The following is a 21,050-nucleotide window of genomic DNA, read 5'->3' on the forward strand; positions in this document are numbered from 1 at the left end:
TTCATTTCTTAAACTAAATTATCAAGTTTCCCTGATTCATATAAACTTCTCATGTTTCAGGTCCCAAATGTAAGTGACAAACACTGAGATTCTTAGCACCCTTTTCCCATTTAAGTGATGCCAGGGACTGAGGGCCATAAGTGTTTTTTTGTCCATCATTGCTAGATGATATTTTGACTGGGGGAAATAGTTCATAGCTTCCTGTTCCTTTTCATACTGCAGTAATACAGTCAATAGTCAGGATGACCATACTTGTATTCATTCAGTGGTGCTAACTGGATCTTACCTGATCTTTGCCATCATTGGTTACTGATGATGCTGCTGCTGCCCATCATCAGGAAAGACTTTGTCTGGTTTGGGAGGCCCTGCTAGTAATTACATTACCGTCGATATAGCTCTTTGTCTCATTGAAGCATGCAAGCCCCTTTGGCACGTCAAGGCAAGTCTCTCATGAGAGGGAAATTCCTGTATATCATTGACAAAATCCTCTGAGCTGTCCTACCAGCCTGAGAACTTTGTGAAACTGTCCAATTACTCCTAGGTCTTTCAATCCCACTGTCTTGAGTGTGAATCACTTATTGGTATATTATTCTGGGATTATTGCTACCCAAATGCAGTAACCTGCATTTGTCAATATTAAACTTCAGTTGCTGCTTCTTGATTCATCTGCCTACTTTTTCTAGATGATTACTGTTAATAACCACCCTGATAACGTTTTCTGTAATCTGAAAACTTAAACATTAAGTCTCATATGTCTTCATCACTATCATTAATAAATATAGAAAACAACAATGGGCCCAGCACTGAATCTTCATGATTCAGTGCTGGGCTGAAGATACTCCTCTTGACATAATCACATTATGTCAAGAGGAGTATTGCCTATTGATAACCACTATCTTCTCCCACTAAACCATCCTTTATCCATAACAGTGACTTTGCTCCTAATGCCATGTTGCTCCAATTGTACCTTTTTTTGTCTTTTATGCACAACAGTATAAAAAGCTTCTTTGAAATCTAAGTTACGATGTAAAAATTTATTTTTTGCTTCCAGTTTCTTTGTTAAGGATTTTATAGTAATCACTCCAATTGGTCAGACAAGATTGTCCTTTAACAGATCCATGCTGTGATTGTTGTATAACTGAATTCTTGGCTAGATGGTCCTATATGTTACTTTTTTAACCTGTGACTCCATTATTTTCCCCCAAATAGAAGTCGGGCTTATAGATCTGTGATTACTCACTTCACCCTTTTTGATTCCTCTCAGTGAATTGGGGACACATTTTACAGACCTTCAGTCCATAGTCACTTCCTGAATCCAAGGGTATTCTCATAATTATGGCTAAAGATTTGCCTCTTTACCTCTTTTGCTGCTTCTTTTAATATAATTGGCTAGATCTGATCCTTCACAGGTACAGTCAGTTCTGCTATAATGTGCATTTTCGCAACGTAAACTTGCTCCAGCGCAATTGATATATTAGGGAGCAATGCGACTATAATGAGATTTTCGCATTGGCTCACACGCAATTTCATCTGAGAGTAACACCAGATGAACATAAAACCCAGCACCAAACTAAATGTAGCGACCTGCGCAGCAATACATACACAAGTTTATGAAGCTTAGAAAATGTCAAACATCAAATGTGGGAGAACTCTGTTTTCCATTTACTGTAATTGTATTGGTCGGAGACACCGTTATCAAACTTATCGTTCACTGTATTCACAAGATTTTCTGTTAAAACAGAAATTTCGTGAGGTGGGAAAGTGCGAGCAGAGGAGCACATTTCTGGAGTCCATAAAACAATAAAAAAATTTGCAGTTCCCGGTTTATTGGGCTTTTCTGTTAGTGCAGTCTAATTATAAACGGGTAGCAAACTTGATCTTATTGTATTTGCAATAATACCGATAGCTGGAATTCTGTGAATTTTTACGTAATCGTAAGATGTTTGCCCTTTCTCTTCAATCATATAAAAAAACATAAATAAATTTTCAGAATCTTCTCTTTTGTGCGTGCTGTGTTCGTTGTTATTGATTGCTCATCTTTTTTACTGTTTTAAATTTTACAATCAAAAAAAAAAAAAAAAAGAAAATGTCAGTGAACAGAAATATCAATAAAACAAACTTCATATTTTGTCAAGGTAAAGTGCTATACAGTCAGTCCTAATATAGTACAATAGTTGTGTTCCTAGAAACCCTCATGCAATGCAAAATCGTGCAATATAAACAACAGGCCCTATGGGAAAAATAGATTTAGGTGCTGACCACCCAAGATTGAATTCATATTTGTAACCAAAACATTACCAAACACAATGAATAATCGTAATAAAATTCGTAAGTATTTTATTACGACTATTACGTAATAAAATATTGCAAATACTTTTGCTTCTATTGTAAGCAAACTTGTTCTTTGTTTGATTTTTCTATCCAAACAGATGACAGCCATTCCATCTCTTCCAATTCTTTGTGTCTTAATCTAATGGATTTTAATTACACTTTGAGTTGTTCCTGCTATGAAAGTTGTTTTTATTTTCTCTGCATTCTTTGTAATTCTCGGCATTGCCTCATTTAGGTCTGTAGCATGTGCAATATCACATGGTCTTTCATTTCGCTCAAAGCATTTCACAATTTCATATTTTTTCTCTATCGACAGAGGCAGACTGGCCATAAGCCTTACTGGGGAAACCCAGGTGGGCCAGAGGCCGGTGTGATTTTGGCCATAAACGCTAGTATGAGGCCACTAAAAATTTTCCTGGGTAAGAATTTTTGATCCAGTCCGCCTCTGTTTATCGATATTGCTTTTCTTTTTCTCTTTGAATTTGTAGTGTCTTCACCAGGACGCTTCCTTTTCGCACCTTTTAAGTATTTTACTCATATTTAGGGAATAAAGCACAATTACAAAATGAGGAGGCACGCTTGATACACATAAACAAAGCTGTGTGCATGTAGCAACTGAATAAACAACACCGTAAAGGCATAGATACACTATTAACACCTCACATTTTACTAAAGCAAATTTCTGGGCGTTAGTACCATAAAACAATTTCCAGTTGCTTTCCTGCTAGTGGAATCTGTTATAAACTGGTAGTAAACTCGATCTAATTGCATTTGCGATAATACCGATAGCTGGAATTTTACGTTATTATGGTGAAATGCATTTCCCCTTCACTGATATAAAAAACATAAATACATTTTCAGAATCTTCTCTTAATTCCTATCGTGTTGCATTCGGGTGGGGTGATTTTGCATTCGACTGCCATTTCTTGTAAACACAAAGGCGAATCGTGCATAAGCGAATTTGAGTCGTGTTATATAAGATATCGTTCCCCTATTTATAAATCGTGTATGATCGAATTCGTATAGTGTAAACATGTGTTATACGAGGACTGACTGTAATATTTATCTATTTATTAGAAATTTAAGATGTTTAAACCTTTGTTAGCAATATTATTGGCTTTTTTTTTTTTTTTTTACTGTTTTTCTTACCAGGCTGAACTTTTACTGTTTTCCCCATAAGCCCTGTTTTTAATGTGCGAAATACCATAACGCGGAGATGTTTAGGAACACACGTACCATGTTATAGCAGAACTAATTGTACTCTATTTTTAGCTTTAACTGTTTTTTTCCACTATTCACTTATTATGTCACAAAATCATGTAGCCCCCTGATGTAACTTCTGGTATTCCCATCCCCAAAAACTTCTTTGCTGGTGAATATAGATACAAAATATTTATTTAGCTCATCAGAAACCTGAACAAGATCCTCAGCAGTTAGTCATTCATATTCTGGGCCAGTGTGGTTCATCCCTTTTCTTCTAGTGGTAACATAAGCCAAGAAATGTTTGCAGCTTTTCTTGACATTCTTAGCAAAAGACTTCTCGTAATCTGTCTACCCCTCTCCTGTTACTTCATTGCATCCCAGTCTGTACGTTCTGTAGATTTTTGTGGCCTTTGCTAATTTATAATCATCCATTTATGTTTCCATTAAAAAGGCAAAAGCTACTACTACTCAGCAACTTGAAGAAAACGTTTAACTTATCAAGATAGAAATGGAGTTGACATTGGATTTTCTAAATTTTGCAAACTTTGTCACAGTTGGTGAACCAGGAACACATTCTGTATGTGTATGCACAATCCATCAAAATGTCAAGTTAATGCTAGCAGCAAGTCCTGTTGAATGTGATTACAAGGTTCTCGTTGGTAAAACAGTCTGATTTGGAGTCAAAAGATTGTATGCTTCATCAGTGTGAAATACATCAGGGAATAGATGAATTAAAAAGTTTCTAGAGAATACTTTTGAAAACAATTAACCAGAAGATATTATTGATTTAAGCAATGGATACACACTAACGGAGATACACTGGACACAAAGCAATTAACAACAGGAGATTTTCTTAAAGAGTTGAGTACAAAGATATTTAACTTTTCCTGTCATCACTACATTACTAAACATCAAAGCTACCATTTGAAGCCTAATGACATGAGAATTGGTCATATTGATGGATTTTGCAGAAAATTATTCATTTGTTGTGCAAGATGCTAGGGTTCCACTGGGAGAATAGCCAGGCTACATTGCATCCATTTGTCATTAATTACAAGGATGTTGGTTGAACTTCAGAATATATATATATAAAAATATATATATATATATATATATTTTTTTTTTTTTTTTTTTTTACGAAAACCCCAAACACAAGAGGTATTAGAACCTATAATATTAGTACTGTGCTTGGGTTGAAGGTTGAGAAGACGAAAGAGGATATTTGTTGACATTAGACTTGAACTTCTGTAGACTGTAATTTTCAGAAAATACATATGAAGGAAGGTTGTTCCAGAAAACAGCAGTTGAATGAATAAACGAGGAAGATGAAAAGTTGGTTCTGTGAGTGTAAAGTTGGACAGTAAATGGATGTTGGCTCACGTGTTCAGACTGTTTTGAAAGAGAGAGCGGGAATTATAGAAGCCAATTCAGAAGAACAGTGCCCATGGAAGTATCTATAGAAAAGACATGCAAAAGAAACAGTAAGTCTATGAGACAGAGTGAAGAGACTCTGTTAGAGAGGAGTCATTAATTAACCAAACTGCCCTCTTCTGAATGGAATCTAGGAACCTGGGAGAGGTTTTGGGGGCACTGCCCCAGATGTGGGGGTGCCTCTGTAGCCAGTTAGGCAGGAGCAGCAGTGTGTAGCACACGCTTCTTGATTAAACTGGGGTTCGAGCCCATAACCACCAAATATGGAGGATGCAGAAAGGTCAGGGAATGACCACCGCATATCCCCAGAGCAATATGGCCTTAGTTGCTAATGTTCCTAAAAACCAAAAATAAAATAGTAGCCCCAGATGTGGGAACAATATTCTATGGTAGGGCAGATTTGCAATTTGTACAGAATGAACAGCTGTTTGGAAGAAAAGTAACACAGAGAGCGAAAGAGAAAACCAAGTTTTTTAGATGTAGTGGAAGCAATATATATAATGTGCTTGTGCCAAGAGAGATTAGAAGTCAGGGTAATCCCCAAAAGAGATATGTCATTTTGCCTAGAAATCAGAGTGTCACCAAAGATAAGCATAGGAGTGGAAAAATCATTTTTGCGGTATATAAGACAAGACTGAGTTTTAGAAGGATTGAAATCAACTAAGTTGTCTTTGCCCCACTGAAGAATTACTTGGAGATCGGTATTTAAGGAATTTGAAGCAGATATTTGAGAAGTTGAAGCTGATTGAGCAGGGCAAGGTTTATCAAAGTGGAAAGTGGAATGCAATGTGCTCTCGTCGGAAAAACTATGGATAGGATTTCCATTCAGTGGAAGAAGGTCATTAATATACAAGAGGAAAAGAGTGGGGGAAAGAACTGAACCTTGGGGGACACCAGCATTAGTGGAGAAGTTAAGACAGAGAGCCATCTACCATCACCCTCAGTGAGTAATCGGAGAGAAAACTGGATAACCAATTACAAAAAAACACTTGGCAAACCATAAGATGGAAGCTTGTTTAGAAGACCTTTATGCCAAACGCGATCAAAAGCCTTTGAGATGTCAAGAGCAACTACTTGTGTTTCACCGAACCTTTCCATTGAATTAGTCCATTTATGGACTAATTCAACATAAGCCAGAATAATACCAGTGGATCGACACTGACAGAATCCATACTGGCAATCGTTGATCAGACGAAATGTTTCTAGGTAGTTTTCTCCATTACTTTAGAAAGAGTAGAAGTAACTGCAATGGGATGATAATTGGATGGGAGTGATTTGTCACCCTTTTTAGGAACTGGCTGGATATGAGCAAATTTCCAAGCAGAAGGAAAAACACCTTTGGAATAAGAAAGTGAAAAAAGGCTGCAAAGAATAGGAGTAAGTTCAGGAGCACAGGTTTTGAGAACAAGTGAAGAAATACCATCAGGACCTGATGGTATTTCTTTGTTAGAGAGGAGTCATTATCGAATCTAGAGCTTTCTTAGCATCGAGATTCGTCAAAATCCTTCTGACGGAAGACCACAGGAGGCATTGAATGGAGTTTGTTGGGAATGGTGGGAGATGTTTTACCAAGATCATTAATACATGAGTTGGAAGAAAAATTGGATGCTAGCAGTCAGCTTTATCCTTGGCTGAAGTGACAACAGAACCATCTGGTTTTGACAGAGGTGGGAGCATAGATGGACAAAAGTTGCAGCCAATAGTTTTGGCAAGAGACCAGAATGCTCTACTACCATTAGAGCAAGAAGCAAGTTTTCTACTCTTTGCCTGTTCAAACTCTAGTTTGGACTGATTAATAATTGCTTTACAATTGTTGGAGCTTTGGTGTAGGCATAAAATGAAACTGAAGAATTGGAAACAAGCCAATTACAATATGCAGCGTTCTTCTCTTGAAGAGCCTTAGCACATTTATTGTAAAACCAAGGTTTAGATAAAGGACGAGATTTTAAAATGGAGTGTGGAATAAAGGATTCCATACCTACAAGAATAATTTCACTGACATGATCTAAGCAAATGTTGACATCAGAAGTTTTGAAACAGTAATTCAACCAAGGAAAAGAAAAATTGCAGGTCATCCTATTTTGCATTCTTGTAATGCCAAACAATAAGAGGTTGGGAATAGCCATGAGATAAAGGCTCCATTGGAGAAGAGAAGCTCACAAGTTGTGATCTGAGGCACCTAAAGGACCACTTACTTTGACCGTGTACTTGGAAGGCTTGTGAGTAAAAGATCAAGTGTATTGGCTGTTTGATTAGGATTGTCTGGTATTCTTGTAGGTAAATGAACAATCTGTGCAAGGTCGTTAGTAATTGCAAAAGTCTCAGCGTCTCGACCAGCTTTGTCAGTGTGACTAGAAAACAGAAACCATCTGGAGTTGTGAACATTAAAATCACCAAGGAAAATTACCTCACTGTTAGGAAAGTTGGACTGGAGAAAGTCAAGTTGCAAAGAGAGGAAGTCAAAGAGCTCCAAGTGATTAGTGGAAATGGGAGAATGGTAGAGACAACAGATGAATTTGACACAACGAGATAGAGAGACTTTAAGCCAGAGAAGATCGAAAAGAGGAGATTTCAAATTACCAAGTCTCTGACAGGGAATATTGGAACAGACATGCACAAGAACCACCTTTTGAGACGAAAGGAATCGAGTAATATGGGAACTGAGATGAGCAGTAGTTGAATCAACCGATAACTGAGATTCAGTCAGAAAAAGTACATGGGGTTTGGCAGACTGCAAGTGGAAATGGTCATTGTTGAGATTAGAATTGAGACCACGTATATTTGTGAAATGAACTAGGAAGTGTTTGGGAGGTTTAGATCTTTTCGCAGATAAGCTTATTCTATTAGTTTGACAATTCATGGTGTATTCAATAGTAAGAAAAAGTGGGGGGGGGGACATGCTGTATTAAGTAATGAAATTTTTGGATATGACGTACACATGGTAAGAATATACCCAGATCCTTGACATAATGTGGCCTCAAAAATGCCCCCCCCCCAGCATACACACTACTCGGACTCCCTCCAGTCACTATCTGACAGAGTAGAGGTAGCAAGATTATACACTAGCTGATCCGGAAGCCTCCTAAAGAGTTACCAAATAGGTTCGGTGTGGCATACTAACTAGTGCTGGCCTGCGAACACAGTTTTAGAACTGTACCCTCGAAATGTAAGGAAGATTGGATCTCGCCATGATGTTCATCATAACCTCAAAAGTCATCAGTCATACTGCATGATGGAAGAGTTGGGGAAGGGTTGACCAGAACTTAGCTCCAGTGCAGGGGTCGCCAAACGTCTTTGACAGTCGACCCCTTTAAGAGTTTCTTGACTTTTTATCGACCCCCCTCTATTTTATTATTATGTAATTATAATAGGACAAGCAAAAAAGACTTGAATTTTTAGATTGTTTATTTTATAGTTAGTGTTTATTGTATGTATAATATTGTATATATATTGTATACTAGTATATATATTATTGTATAATAGTATATATACAAGTATATATATTGTATATTATATTGGCTTAACGTCAAAGGGATACATTTTTGTTTTTGACGTCCTTTTTAACATTACATATTTGATAGGAGGGATAAATAATATATAAAATTTAATTTAGATAACAATAATACAATCTTCCTTATATATATGAAAATAAGACTTTTATTAACTTAGTATGCAATTTAGTAACATCGTCAATGTGAAGAGTGTACTTTGTGACTCTTGACAAGATTAGCAATGTTGGGTTCAAAATTAATAAGTTTCAGCCTTAAATCGCCACAGAATTCCATATCTAGCTTATTTCTTTGTTTTGTTAAAATGGAATTAACATGGCTGAAGCCAGCTTCAACCATGTACGAGCTTGGAAATGCAAGCAAAAAGGGGAGTACCACTTCAGAAAGTTTTGGATATTTTTCTACAACATTTATATTCGTCCAAAAGTAACTTAAAATCCTATTTTTAAAAAGCGTCTTAGCTTCAAGATAAACTGACAATTTGATAAGTTCATCTTGTAAGTTACATTCAATATTTTCAATATCTGCAGAAAATGGCGTGATAATCCAATCTGGAATGTGCATGTTTTCAAAATCTGCAAAGCAACGTCCTTTATGCATAATATGTTATGAAAAACTGGCTAATGAAAGCATGAAACCTAATAAATGAAAAAGACACATAAGAAACATCCAGAGATAATGGAAAATACTGAATCCTTTTCAAAAAGGACTCCAATGCCATACAAGGTCTGAAATCTTTCTTCAAGAAACATACTGCAGTTCCTTGTAAAGCTTTAAGAGCATCGTTAGAAGTTTCATATTTAATAGGAAAAAATTTGAAATCACATACTATTGCCGAATCTCTTGTTCTCCCTGTTGCTATAAAAATGATTTCAATTATGCATAGAGAAAAGTACAGCAATGATTTAAATACCATTCCTCTATCCAGAGACATCAGTCTTACACTATATTACAGTTATTGCAGACAACAAAATCCAGTTAATTAAATCGATTGAGATTAAATCGAATTGAAATTAAATCGATTGAGATTTTGCAATGCAGTTAGATGAATTCACAGATATTTAAAACCTTGCTCAACCTATTGTGTATGTCAGATGAGGGAGATACTTTTGAGGATTTTCTATTTTGCAAAGCTATGGAAGGAAGAACGACTAATGAGATTTTTCATGTTATAAATATTTTCTTTAAAACATTGTCTAAAGTGGAACAATTGCTTTTGAGATTTGTACTGATGGTGCAGCTGCATTAACTGGATAAAATAAAGATTTAAAAGGAAAAGTAAAGGAAATTGCTCCAAATGTAGTTTTGAATCATCACATTATACAGTACATGGGGAAGCATTAGTAGCAACGGAAATGCAAACTGATTTGCACGAATTTTTGAAAGATGCGATAAGTGTGATCAAGTTTATCAAAAAAAAGTAGAAGCTTAAATAGACTTTTCAGAATGCTTTGTAATGAAATGGGATGAAATGCTTCTTTTATATATGAAATGAGGTGGTTGTCCAGTGGTAAAGTGTTGCTTCAACTTTTTGACCTCAAACGTGAAGTTTTGCTGTTTTTATTGGATAAAAATCAGAACCTTGTTCAATTGTTTACATATCAAAAATGGCTTGGAAAACTTAGTTCTTTTGTTGATATATTTGAAAAACTTGATTTAAATTTTAGTCTTCAAGGACAGGGTTTGTTTGTTTGTTTGGTTTTTAGGAGCATTAGCAACTAAGGCCATATTGCTCCAGGATATGCGGTGGTCATTCCCTGACCTTTCCGCATCCTCCGTATTTGGTGGTGACAGGCTCGAACCCCGGTCTAATCAAGAAGCAGTGTGCTATGCACTGCTGCTCCTTCCCACCTGGCTACTGAGGCGCCTTCAAGGACAGGGAACAAATGTATTAATAATCAGTGACAAAATAGAAAATTTCAAAGGAAAGCTTAAACTTTGGAAATCTGAATTTGAGCATTATAATACTGAAATGTTCCCATGCTTTTCTGATTCTGTTATAATATTGACATTTTACAATTTAGGGATATCATTGCCACCCACCTAACAATGCTAATTAAGAATTTTTCCAAATGATTTAATGTATCTTTTGAAATTCCTTCTTGTCCCGAAATTACCATTGAACAAAAGGAAGATCTTATCGACCTGTTGTCTGACAAAGCAATAAGTGCTTGTTTCACAACTACAACGTGGAAAATTTTGGCTTTCTCTTTGAGACACGTATTCAGAATTATCAAAATTGGCAATACAAACATTGCTACCTATCAGGTCTATATATTTATGTGAGGTTGGCATCTCAAAATTAACAGCTATATAAACAAAAACTGTATAACAAATATTATTGGTTATCCAGGCTTGTCCTTCTCATTTGTTTTGTTTTGTAATTGTTCATTTTGTTTTGTAATCTTAATTGAAGAATGAGAATTTGATGTTTTTGCTGTATTCAATTAAAATATTAAACAATTTTTTTATTCCTCTCTCTCAGTACTCTAATAAAAATTTCTACTACATAATTCATAAAATTCCATTTTTCTTCTCTAAAAATCTGGTCATCCTACCTCTGGGTTTATATTGAGGGGTCGCATCAATTGTATATTTAATAAAGGGGGTAGTGAGCAAAATAAGTTTGCACACCACTGTCACAGACCACTGCTGAGAACTTTGCAAAAAAGGTGACAAATAGCACACTAAATGTAGCTCTAATTATCAGTGGATCATTAGAGAGTTGTCTTCTGAGCCAAAGCATTTCTGATAATTTTTTTTTGTTTTGCTGCTCTTGCTTGAGGCATGATTTTAGTATAAATTTAATTTTAAAATGTCACAAATTAAGAGATAAAAGTATAATAAGGCTACATCATTCCCAGCTTGTGCATGCTATTATATTTATAAATAATACTATTGACTTTCTAAATGCTTAGCTAAAAACAAAATTAAGGCAGAATCAGAGAGAGAGAGGGAGGGAGGGGGAATGCAAGAGGGGAGAGGGAGGGAGAGCGAGCCTAGAAATATTGATATCAACATAGAACGTATTGAGTATTATAACTCTGTTATATGCTATCAAATTTGTATTTTAAACTCTTTTTGACTCTTTTATTCCCTCCCTTTTTTTCTCCAGGCATAACCTATTGATACACTGTGATTCAGGAAGGAAAATCATTTTTTCAAAATTTTTGGTTAACTTTTATAAAAAAAAATTAATTTTTGAATTGTTTTCAATTGATTTTTTTACTGTAATCATTTTGCATTAATCTTTTATTTGTTTTAATTTCTGGAGAGTATAAAAGCGTTCTATCAAATAGATAGCAAATGTCTCCTGAAATCAGCTTTCCACTGTTCAAAATATTACTCAGATTGGAGCTGTTTGTAGGCTCAACAATTTAAGCAGTACTTGTAGCTATGTAAGATGAGATGCCACAATTAAACTGTTTGTATATTTTGTTGTATTTGTGTATTAAGTTACTTTAATACTGTCTTTCCTATACTTAGTGTTGCTGTTTAATATTTTTTGTTAAAATATAGCATTATTTTTACCCCACTAATGTTTATTTGTAATTTAAAATGTAGCCTGTTTATCTGCTAGTGTCAAACTGAGCTTTAAAAAAGTGTGCAATGGAATTAGCATACAATAAAAATACATGCTTAATTATCAGTTTCTTTTAACAAATTCATGTTTAAAAGATGTTAATTTTATTTTCAGTTATAATAGCTTATAACAAGAGCATTCAAGTCGTCCCCTAACATTCAAGTTATATTAAGTTTATGATATTAAATTATGTTATGTAACTAATGTGACTAAAATTTTATATTATAATTGTTCTTATTTTAATAATTTTTTTTTTTTCCCCAGTGGGTAATTGATACTCCTAAGGTTGCTGCATTTATGGGCTGTATTGGAATAGACAGATTTGGTCAGGTTCTGGAAGAAAAGGCAAGGCAAGCTGGAGTCAATGCATATTACCAGTATACTGAAGTTTCTCCAACAGGCACTTGTGCAGTTTTGTTAACCAAGAAAGGAATGAATCGGTAAAAGTTTCACCTAATTGAACTGAAGTAGTACGGAGATTTGCTATCATATTTTTATTTAAAATATTGCAGAGTGAGCTTTTGTTCAAAATGTGATTATGTAAGTTGCATTTTGCTGACATGATGTTTATATAAAAAAAAATTACTTTCTTTCACTCTTTGAAGTAGAATCTGTAGTGTCACATTCTACTTCAAAGTTGGAATATGTTAACAAAAAGCATGTACACATGAACATTCATGACAGCAAATCCAGATTAGTTGTAGGTTTTCTGTTAATCAGGTGTCTCTGGTTTTTGTTAATTTTCATTTTTTTCCAGTGTTTAGTAAATTAGTTATCTATCAAATAAATATATGCATATATGTTCTTTTTTTTTTTTTTTTTTTTTTTTTTTTAACATGGTGCCATCTCTTATTAGTGTTTTCATCTAATAGTAGATAGTCTTAATACATGGCAGCACAAAAATAGCTTTGAAGATCAGAAATCACAAATGTTGGGCATTGTGTGATTTGGGTTTAAAAAAAAAAAAAGCTGGAATTCAGATAAAGAAATTGATGACATTAAATTATATATATATATATATATGTGTGTGTGTGTGTGTGTGTGTGTGTGTGTGAAGGATATTAATACATTAAAGAAATTTTTTTTTCTTTCAAAAATTAAAAAAAAAAAATTGATTTAATTTTTGCAAAGTTTCACTCTTATTGTTGTTGCGCTTATATTTCTCCCTGATTGGGGGATTCCACTTTGTGACGGGGTACTGTTACCAATTACACAGGGTGGTTGTAATGTCTGGTGTTACTGTCGGTCGAGGAAATCTCTGACTATCCTACAGGTGTTCAGGATTGCGACTTTCTGGAGTTCCTTGTAGGTGTTCTCTGGGAGACCTATTGCTGCTAGGCTTCTATGTAGAGTCTTTGGTACCATACCGGTTGTTGACACGATAATTGGGATGGTTGATACTACTTGCATATGCCACATCTCCTTGATCTCATGTTTCAGGTTCGTGTACTTCCTAATTTTTTTCCTCATGGGTTTTCTGGATATTGCTAGTGTTCGGCACCGCAATGTCAATCAGGTAGGTAGCCTTTTCCGTCTTGTCCACAAGGGTTATGTCCGGTCTGTTGTGCGGGATGGTCTTATCCGTTATTATGGCACGGTCCCAATACACCTTGTGGGTTCGGGTCTCTAGTACTGCTTGTGGTTTGTACTTGTAGTATGGTACACTTTCTTTGGTCAACTGATATTTCCTCGCTAGCTTCTGATGTATTATCCTGGCTACCTGGTCGTGTCTATGAGTATACTCAGTCTGGGTGATCTCCTTGCACACCGTGGTGATGTGTTGGATCATTTCTGAGGGCAGGCGGCATCGTCAACATGTGTCATCTGACATTCCGGGCTCCTTTGAGATGTATTTTCTATAGTTTCGGGTGTTGATTACCTGGTCTTGTATGGCCAGCATGAATTTTTCAGTCTTGGGGAAGAGCGTCCCGCTTGTCAGCCATGCATTGGAACCAATGTCATCAATGTGACCTTGATGGAGGTCACTGTAGTGTCTGCCATGGAGTGTCTTCTTTGCCCATCTTTCTATCTTCGTTTCTTGTACTGTCTGGGCGGGAGGGGTTTCCTCGCTTAGGTTGGGGTATACCACTTATCTGTCTTCCTTATGACCTGGTGGAGTGGTGCTTGTTAACCTGAAGGATTGTTCTCGAATTAATCCTTCAGGTTAACTATCACTGTTTTCTGTTGTTCTGTCTGGTCTATCAGGCTCCTTCCTCCCTCTTTCCAAGGTATTGTTAGTCTCTCTCCACTGCTAACTTCGGGTGGTGTTGGCGACTATTGTTAATCATTGTTCTTGTCTTTCGCATGATATCTTCTAGCTCAGTATTAGTCCAATCTATGACCCCTAATGTGTATGTTAGTACTGGAGCTGCATAGGTGTTTAGGGCTTTAACTGTGTTCTCTCCGTTCAGTTTTGCTTTCAGCAGGGTTCTGAGTCTCTGATGATATTTTTCGGTCAGGCACTTCTTGATTTCCTTGTGTTCTAAATGCTCAGCCTGCATCATCCCTAGGTATTTGTAGGTTTCTCCTTCTGTCATAGCTTCAATCTCTTTACCAGTCAGCAGCTGGTAGTTTTGGCCAACTAATTTTCCCTGGTGCAGTGTGTGGGTCTTGCATTTTTCTAGACCAAATTCCATCCTGATGTCCTTACTGAATTCTTCGGTGATCCGGAGTAGTTGCTGGAGTTGCTTCTCAGTTGCCACATAGAGCTTGATGTCATCCATGTATATCAAGTGGGTGAGGGTGTACAGGTATTTTCTTCCTTCTTTGAGGATATATCCATACTTGCTGCCATTGAGCATGGTGGATAGCAGGTTGAGTGCTGGACAGAACCATAGTGGGCTCAGAGCATCTCCCTGAAAGATTCCTCTTCTAATTGGGATTGGCCTGGTTGTGATGTTCTCGACCTTAATGGTGGTAGTCCATTTTGCCATTGTTGGTCCTAGGAAGTTTGTCACTATCAGATTGACCATGTAGATCTTCAGGGTCTCTATTAGCCAGCTATGAGGTACGGCGTCGAAGGCCTGGCATTAATCGATGTAGATCATGTATAGGTTGCAGTGCTTCTTGAAGGCTTGCTCCATAACTGCGGCATCTGTGGTTAATTGCTCCTTGCATCCTTTGCTCCTCTGCTTGCATTCTTTCTGCTGTTCGGCCATAATGTTCTGACTCTCTAAGTGGTCTGATATCGTCTTAGTTATGCAGCTGGTCAGGATCTTGTACATTGTTGAGAGGCATGTGATTGGCCTGTATTTTGCGGAGTTTCTTGTATCTTCATCTTTAGGCTTCAGATAAGTGACTCCTTCAGTGAGAAACTTCGGGATTGTCTCCAGGTGCCTTATCATTTGAGTGAACTGCTCTGCTAGGTGTTTGTGTGTGCAGGTGAGCTTCTTGTACCAGTTGTTGTGGATGTTATCAATTCCCGGGGTTTGCCAGTTCTGGGTGTTCCTGATCAACTGTTTTACTTCTCGATTCTCTCATCTCTTGTATGTCCTTTGTTTTCTTCCATTCTACTTCTATCTAGGCTGCTCAGCTGTTATGTCTTACTTCACTGCTCCAGATATTTACCCAGAATTCTTTGATCGTCTTCTTCTCGGGTGGTCCATTTCCTGCTTTCTCATTTTCACCCAGTTTCCTGTAGAAGGCTCTTTGGTCCTAATCGAAAATATGGTTGTTTATTTTCCTCTGGGAGCTCTTTGTATCGGTGTAGTGTCTTGCTGAGTGCGAGGAAGTTCTGCTTCAGTGTGTCCAGGTATTCTGTGTTGTCAAGGTAATGTGACATTATTTGCTGATTGAGGTGGTCTGTTACTCTCCACAGGATTTTATTTGGCCTCTGCCTAGGTATCACGTAGGTTCTTGTGGGGTCCATTCCTTTGAATTCTGTTAAGGCCTTCTTCCACTCATCTTCTATTCTGGATAGTATGACTTTCTCTTTCCACTTCAGCTACTCTGGGTTGTATTTCTTCTTGCTGTTCCTCCTCTGGTTCCATGGTATGCTGTTCCTCATCTGGTTCCATATTGGTTATATTCTTTGTGCTTTGTAGCAGATCGTTGACATCCTGCTTGATTTTTTTCCCAAGATGTCAGGAGCTATTAGGTTCTTCATGACGATGGTCCTTCTTTGGTCTTCTAATCGCTGTTCGGTGATCTGAATATCCAGGTATCATTCCAACCACTTGGTATGTAGTCGTGATCTGTACATTGTCATATCGGTCTCTAGCCTAGTTATTTCATTTTATTATTATTATTATTATTAGTGGCATATGATGCAAGAAAAAGCTTAAATAGCATTAGCCAAAAAACTTTCCACATCATCTGTCCACCCCATCCCAATAATTTGTTTAGTTCTTTGGATTTATTCAAACCACCCACTTCCACAAAAATGGATGGAAGTTTCTCCAACAATCAGCCACCTGCTGGCTGAAGGCAAACCGCTGCACATCTACATGCAACCTCATTTCTCAATTTCAGTTTATTCCCCTTTCTGTGTAGTCTGACAAGAGGAAGAATGCCATCAGTATTGAGCTCACTCAATCCATTTAAAGCCTCAAACACCTCAATCAGTCACCTCACACAGGGTACCTAGTCTTTAGGTGCTGCAATATGCAGGACTGAGGCATTGGTAAGATCACCCTTTTGTTCCCGTCACCAATTATGTTGGCTGTCTCTGCACCAGTTCCAGCAGATTTATATCATTCCTAAAATGAGGATCCAGACATGTATTCAATGTTGCCTAACCATTGCCTTATACCATGGATTTTCAGTGGGGCAATATCAACCCCATGGGGGCAGAAATTGGTTATTGGGAGGCAAAAAAACCATGGATGTTACAATAGTTTGTAGTCCTCCAAAGTTCAACCCTACCCGATGACATCTTATTCCTTAATATTTAATTTCTCTCATTGGGTTTTCTTTTCCCCTGAGACAACTAATTTTTAACATATAGGTATATTATATTAGGAGTGAGTGTGAAATTTTGATAAAAGGAAGATAGTGGGCATGATTTAATTCAACCACCTTTGCATAGGCATTAAAAGTCTAAGTACTTTCAGTGTAATGTCTCCACAATCCTTGGCATTTGCTGCTTTCTGACAGCTGTGAGCTTGGTGGTAGCGTGGTGGGCATGGTTTATTTATTTATTCTTTTGTTTCATTGGTCCATATATGAGGCATGGATGGTATGAGGAAATGTTTTATCTGTTGTTTCTACTTTCTAAGTGACAATTAGTATTGATTTATTGTTTCCTTGTGGAAGTTTATTTTTGATCCATAGTGCTTTTGTGAGTGACATTGGCTATGAGAGTTAAATAAAAATAGTTTATATTTTGTTATTTAATTCTTTGTAGTTATTCATCCCACAAGTGCTAAAAAGAAAGTGTTGACAGTATGTGGATGAATATCTAGCTTATGATTTTATTGATAGCCCATTTGACTCAACACAGCCTGTGTGTCTTTTGTGTAATAGTTCTTTTTCAATTGGGGCTATGAAACCATCAAGACTTTTTTAAGATCACTTAAAAAGGAAACATCCTGATAAAGTTGGTAAACATCAATTTTAAAAATTTAAAACAGAATTTTGAGCAACTTAACATTGTTGCTTCGTTATTTAAGTAGAATGCGCAAACAAATGATAATGGAATGATTGTCTTATAAAATTGCCGAAATCATTGCAAAAACTGGTAGTGCTCATACAGTTGTTGACTGTTATACGACTCGCATTAGACTGATTTCAACAGCGATGCATCAAAATCCTTCCAGTCTTTTTAAAAGTGTTGCCATTGAGCAATAATTCAAATCGAAGACAAATCAATGAGATGTCAGTTAACATTGAAGAGCAACTAATTGACACTAAAAATGAGAAAATTTTCTATTCAGATTGATGAATCCACAGTTACAGACAGTGAAGCCCTTCTAATGGCATACGTTCATTATTTTGATGATGATTGTAAATTGAGAAATGTTTGTAAAATCTATAGAAACTGGCTACAATTAGTACGTCGAAATATTTGGTATTCTGTGCCACTGATAGTAGACAAAGGTTTTATAGCCCACCTAAAGGAAGTATGTCCTAAAGTTCTTGCAATACACAGCATTGTGCACAGACATCATCTGGCTGCAAAAAATATTAGTCCTGTTCTTTATCAGTCTCTCAGTATAGTTATTAAGCTACCACTTCTGTATGTTCTTCCCATTCTCTTTTCCAGCCCAGACGAAGAAGCTTTATGGTTTTTAAGACATAACTTCAAAACACGGTCCTGTTTTGGCATAGACTTGTTTTGTCTGGTCCTTTTTTCCTATCAGCAGAACCAGTATTCTTGAATTTGGAAAGAAATCTACTCGACTGATTTCAAGGCACTCTATAAGCAATATGACAGGAAGAACATCCTTCCTCACATAAAGCAACAATAGCACTCTTTCTTCGTTGCATCAACTTCACGTAACTCGCCATCCTGACGCAAGCAAAGAATGGCTGTAACTCTTGCAGAGCATGCTTATATAGCTGAAAGTAACAGCTGATGTAATATTACATCACCTACGCATGTCAATCTTATCTGATGCAATCTGTAAGAAATATTGCCATGTACTTACATTATTCAGATGACAATTACAATTTTAAAGGGTGATGCACTTTCTTTGAACACCAGTGTATATTGTAAAAATATATGAATATAATTCTATATATTTATTATTTTTTTAGTAAGTAAAAATTTACCTTATTAGATTAATTTTGTAGAAAGATTATATAAAAAAAAAAAAAAATTAACGACAAATGCCTGTCTCAATTTAAAGATCATGTTTTCTGTTACCGAAACAAACAGTTTTAAAATACAATCAGCAAATAAAACTACTTAATTTTACTTTATTATATTGCATTTAATTGGTAATTTTTCAAGTCTAATTTTGTTATTTTTATAGGGCGTTTGAGCAATAATTATAGCTAAAGCATTGAAATGCCAACGATAAAAAAAACTTGAAAAAGGAATACTTTCAGAATATGAAAATTTAGAGTAATGTATTTTGACAGATGCATAACATTTGTCATAAAAATCATTTGCATAACTAAAACTGTAATTATACAGGTATTTGTTATTAGCTATACACCTAATTCTGTTTTTGCACGAACTTTTTTTACACGAATTTGATTTAACACGATTTCTATGAATTTTTTTTTGCCTAAATTGTAAGAATTTTTTTTTATTTGTGGCATATTAGTATCATTTCTATATTACACGCACCAATAGATTGGATAACAGCTAGTGTGTGCGTTTTGAAACGCGTGCTTTTGCTTACCAATGTGTACGTCTAGGTATCTATGAATCATCAACGTTTTTATTGAATTTGGTGCACATTTACGGTATTCGTGCATTGTACCTTCGGAAGACATGTAGTAGTAAGCTCTATTTCAAAGTGAAAGAATCTTTAGTGAAATTTGTGCACATATAAATTTATTAATTTTGCCAATAGTCAATAAATTGTAAGTTTACAAATTTTTCATACCTTTTTTTATTAATTATAACTGAGATATTTTTCGGTAGCCCTTATATAATGTCGAATAATTCGCCTATTACCAAAATGAAAAGGAAAACGATTTCTTTGGAACTTAAAATTCAAATTTTAGATCGTCTTGCAACTGGACAAGTGGCTACGTCTCTAGGAAAGCATTTTGGTGTACATGAAGATACCGTAAGAACTATTAAGAAAAATGAAGCTGCAATTAGGAAGTCGGTATGTTCTGGAACAAAAGTAAGTGTTAATTCATCATCATATACAAGAGATATTGTCAAGGAAAAAATGGAAAAGGCTCTGGTAATATGGATAGAAGATCAGTCACAAAAAAGAGTACCAGTAGATGGAAATGCCATCAAGCAAACAGCACTAAGAATTTACAGACAGATTAAAGAAAAGTAGCCAAGCATTTCATCTCAGTTAAACAGAAAGTATGAATTTTCTGCGAGTACAGGTTGGATGACAGGGTTTCTTAAAAGGAATGCTCTTCATAATATAAAAATTAAAGGTGAAACTGCATCTGCAGATGAATCGGCTGCTAAAGTATTCCCGCAGGAACTTGCAAAAATTATTGAAGATGGAGGATACACTCCTGATCAAGTGTGGAATGCAGATGAAACTGGTTTCTTCTGGAAACAAATGCAACAGAACGTATGTAGCCAAATCGCAGAAAACTGCTGGTGGTTTTAAGATAGCTAAGGATCGCGTGACCTTATTATTTTCCTCCAACGCTTCAGGAGATTGTATGTTGAAACCACTGCTGGTAAATCGAGCCCTAAACCCACATTCAATGAAAGGTGTGGATATCAATAAACTGCCTGTTCACTGGATGGCAAACAAGAAGGCCTGGGTGACCACTACTATTTTTACAGAATGGTTCAACAAATGTTTCGTCCCAGAAGTCAGACGTTATATGAATTTGAAAGGTCTCGAATTTAAAGTTCTTCTGATTCTTGACAATGCACCCGGCCATCCTGTCTTGGAACACCCAAACGTACAAATTTTATTTCTGCCACCTAATACTACATCTTTGATACAACCGCTAGACCAAGGTATAATTGCGACAATTAAAACATACTACGTAAAACGAACATTCCAACACGTTTTGGACAAACTGAATGATGAAACACTAACAATCATTGATGTGTGGAAGAAATTCTCAATTATGGATTGTATCAATCAAGTTGGATTAGCGTTAACTGAATTAAAACCAGCAACTTTAAATGCGTGTTGGAAAGCGGTTTGGCGACAATGTGCAAAAAGCAAAGATCCCATCATCCCTAATACGACCGAATTTCCCAACATTATTACAATGGCACACAGAATTGGTGGAGAAGGATTCGATGATCTATCGTTTGAAGATATTGATGAATTGTTAACCGACAAAGCCCTAAGCGAAGATGAAATATTAGAGGTTGTCCTTGGGACTCCTTATCCCACAGAACGTAGTGATAATGAAGAAAATGATCCTGTTCTAAATGCAGATTT

At 36.2% G+C, this 21,050-nt stretch overlaps 1 protein-coding gene across 2 annotated transcripts in view; it reads left to right on the forward strand.

The window, feature by feature from the left end:
- Window positions 1–21,050, forward strand: part of LOC150081498 (adenosine kinase-like) — a 174,350-nt gene that overhangs the window by 73,335 nt on the left and 79,965 nt on the right. For both annotated transcript variants that reach the window (XM_090379332.1, XM_090379333.1), the window contains exon 5: window positions 12,322–12,497. In XM_090379332.1, coding sequence (XP_090235458.1) covers window positions 12,322–12,497 — 176 coding nt within the window. The remainder of the gene's footprint in view (window positions 1–12,321; window positions 12,498–21,050) is intronic.

The sequence above is a fragment of the Mastigoproctus giganteus genome, chromosome 8 (genome assembly GCF_048544385.1).
Source record: "Mastigoproctus giganteus isolate SK-2022 chromosome 8, ASM4854438v1, whole genome shotgun sequence".
Lineage (NCBI taxonomy): Eukaryota > Metazoa > Arthropoda > Arachnida > Uropygi > Thelyphonidae > Mastigoproctus > Mastigoproctus giganteus.